General features: G+C 48.2%; 1 protein-coding gene across 1 annotated transcript; it reads right to left on the reverse strand.

The window, feature by feature from the left end:
* Window positions 1-65: 65 nt before the first annotated feature.
* Window positions 66-1,412, reverse strand: LOC117940589 (disabled homolog 2-interacting protein-like). Its single transcript, XM_034865826.1, has 2 exons — window positions 1,276-1,412; window positions 66-923 (listed from the first exon to the last, which is right to left on the reverse strand). The coding sequence occupies exons 1-2, from the start codon at window positions 1,357-1,359 to the stop codon at window positions 750-752; spliced, it is 258 nt and encodes an 85-aa protein (XP_034721717.1). The 5' UTR covers window positions 1,360-1,412; the 3' UTR covers window positions 66-749.
* Window positions 1,413-1,445: the final 33 nt, after the last annotated feature.

Below are 1,445 nucleotides of genomic sequence, written 5' to 3' on the forward strand. Positions count from 1 at the left end.
CCCCCCCCCCCGTCCCCTCCCCATCTGTCAGTGATCACCATAGCAACGGTTTTGGGGTGTAATACTTTATAAATACGGGAGCACGGCGAACAGACTTTCAGCACAACTTACACTTTTTCATGTTTTACAATAAAATCTTTCTACATTTACATTAAAATAACAAGTGGAACTCAAACTGAAGTACGGAAGCCCAGAGCGGCCAACACATCAAGCTAGGCTAACAGTTTCCCTCTGCTTCCAGTCTTTGTGCTAAGCTAGGCTAACCTACAGCTCATCTGACTGTGTGTTCTGTTCCTTTAAGACAAAACCCAAACACACAGAGCCGAAAACATGAGGAAAATATTCAGACTGTCTCTTTAAATAAGTTCTTCTACCAGACCAGTTAGCGAGTGTGTGTGTGTGTGTGTGTGTGTGTAAATATATATAACTAAATAACAGTTAATTCAGGCTTGTTTAGCGTCATTTCCACGCTTCCCATTGGTTGTCTCTGAGAAGCTGAGAAGAAGTTGTCTCTCTCCTCGCCGTCCATCTGACGTGAAGACATTACTTATCCTACAGTCAGGGAGCAGGCCGACGCCCACCGAGGGAAGGGTTCGTCCAATCAGGACGTGCAGCTTGGCTGCCAGCAGGAAATAGCAAAACGGAAACAGGATATGATGTCACACGTTGTATGATGTTCAAAAAGGAAACATGCAAAGCTAAAACAGGAAGTGAGGGGCGGAGTCAGATTGCTGATTGGTCGGCCCAGCTCAGCAGTTGTTGCCGGAGTTACGGAACTCTCCGTTCTCGGTGATCTGCAGAGACGAGGAGTTGCTAGGAGACAGGCCGTTCCTCTGGGACGTCCCCGCGTAGCGGTCCTTCAGCTGGGAGACCGCCGCCATCAGACGGCTGTTCGCTGCATCCAGACTCGCTATCCTCTTCTCCTGAGAGACAGACAGGCAGGGGGACAGGCAGAGAGACAGGTTAGAGACAGACAGACACAGGAGCCGAGTCTCCGTCCACGTGTCCATCTAATGATCTGGAGCTGAGAATAAATCTGGTGAAAGTGTGTTTACAGCCAATAAGAACCTGTGGTGATGACATCACACTGTCACACTGTTTTAGGGTCAGACTGGGACATCTGATTGGTTGGAGACATTTAAGGTGTTTCCATTCAGTTACACTGAATCACACAACAGACGTCTACCATCACATGATCACTATGGGACAACATCACATGATCAGAGCTGGAGACTGGTTGGAGACAGACAGACAGACAGACAGACAGACAGGTACCTGTGTCTCGATGATCTTCTGTTTGGAGTCCACCACAGCCTGCATGTCAGAATGATCTTTCTTCAGCTCTTCCTCTACTGCCATCAGCCTGCAGACAGACAGGTTAGAGACAGACAGGTTACACACAGACAGGTTAGAGACAGACAGGTTAGAGACAGACAGGTTACACA

The sequence above is a fragment of the Etheostoma cragini genome, unplaced genomic scaffold (genome assembly GCF_013103735.1).
Source record: "Etheostoma cragini isolate CJK2018 unplaced genomic scaffold, CSU_Ecrag_1.0 ScbMSFa_2809, whole genome shotgun sequence".
NCBI classification, from domain to species: Eukaryota; Metazoa; Chordata; class Actinopteri; order Perciformes; family Percidae; genus Etheostoma; species Etheostoma cragini.

Bases quoted from the DNA above. Each gene is read 5' to 3' on its own strand.
- LOC117940589 (XM_034865826.1), bottom strand. From the start codon at position 1,359: ATGGCAGTAGAGGAAGAGCTGAAGAAAGATCATTCTGACATGCAGGCT. The intron at 924-1,275 runs GTACCTGTCTGT...TCTGTCTCTCAG, and splicing joins AGAAGATCATCGAGACACAG to GAGAAGAGGATAGCGAGTCT.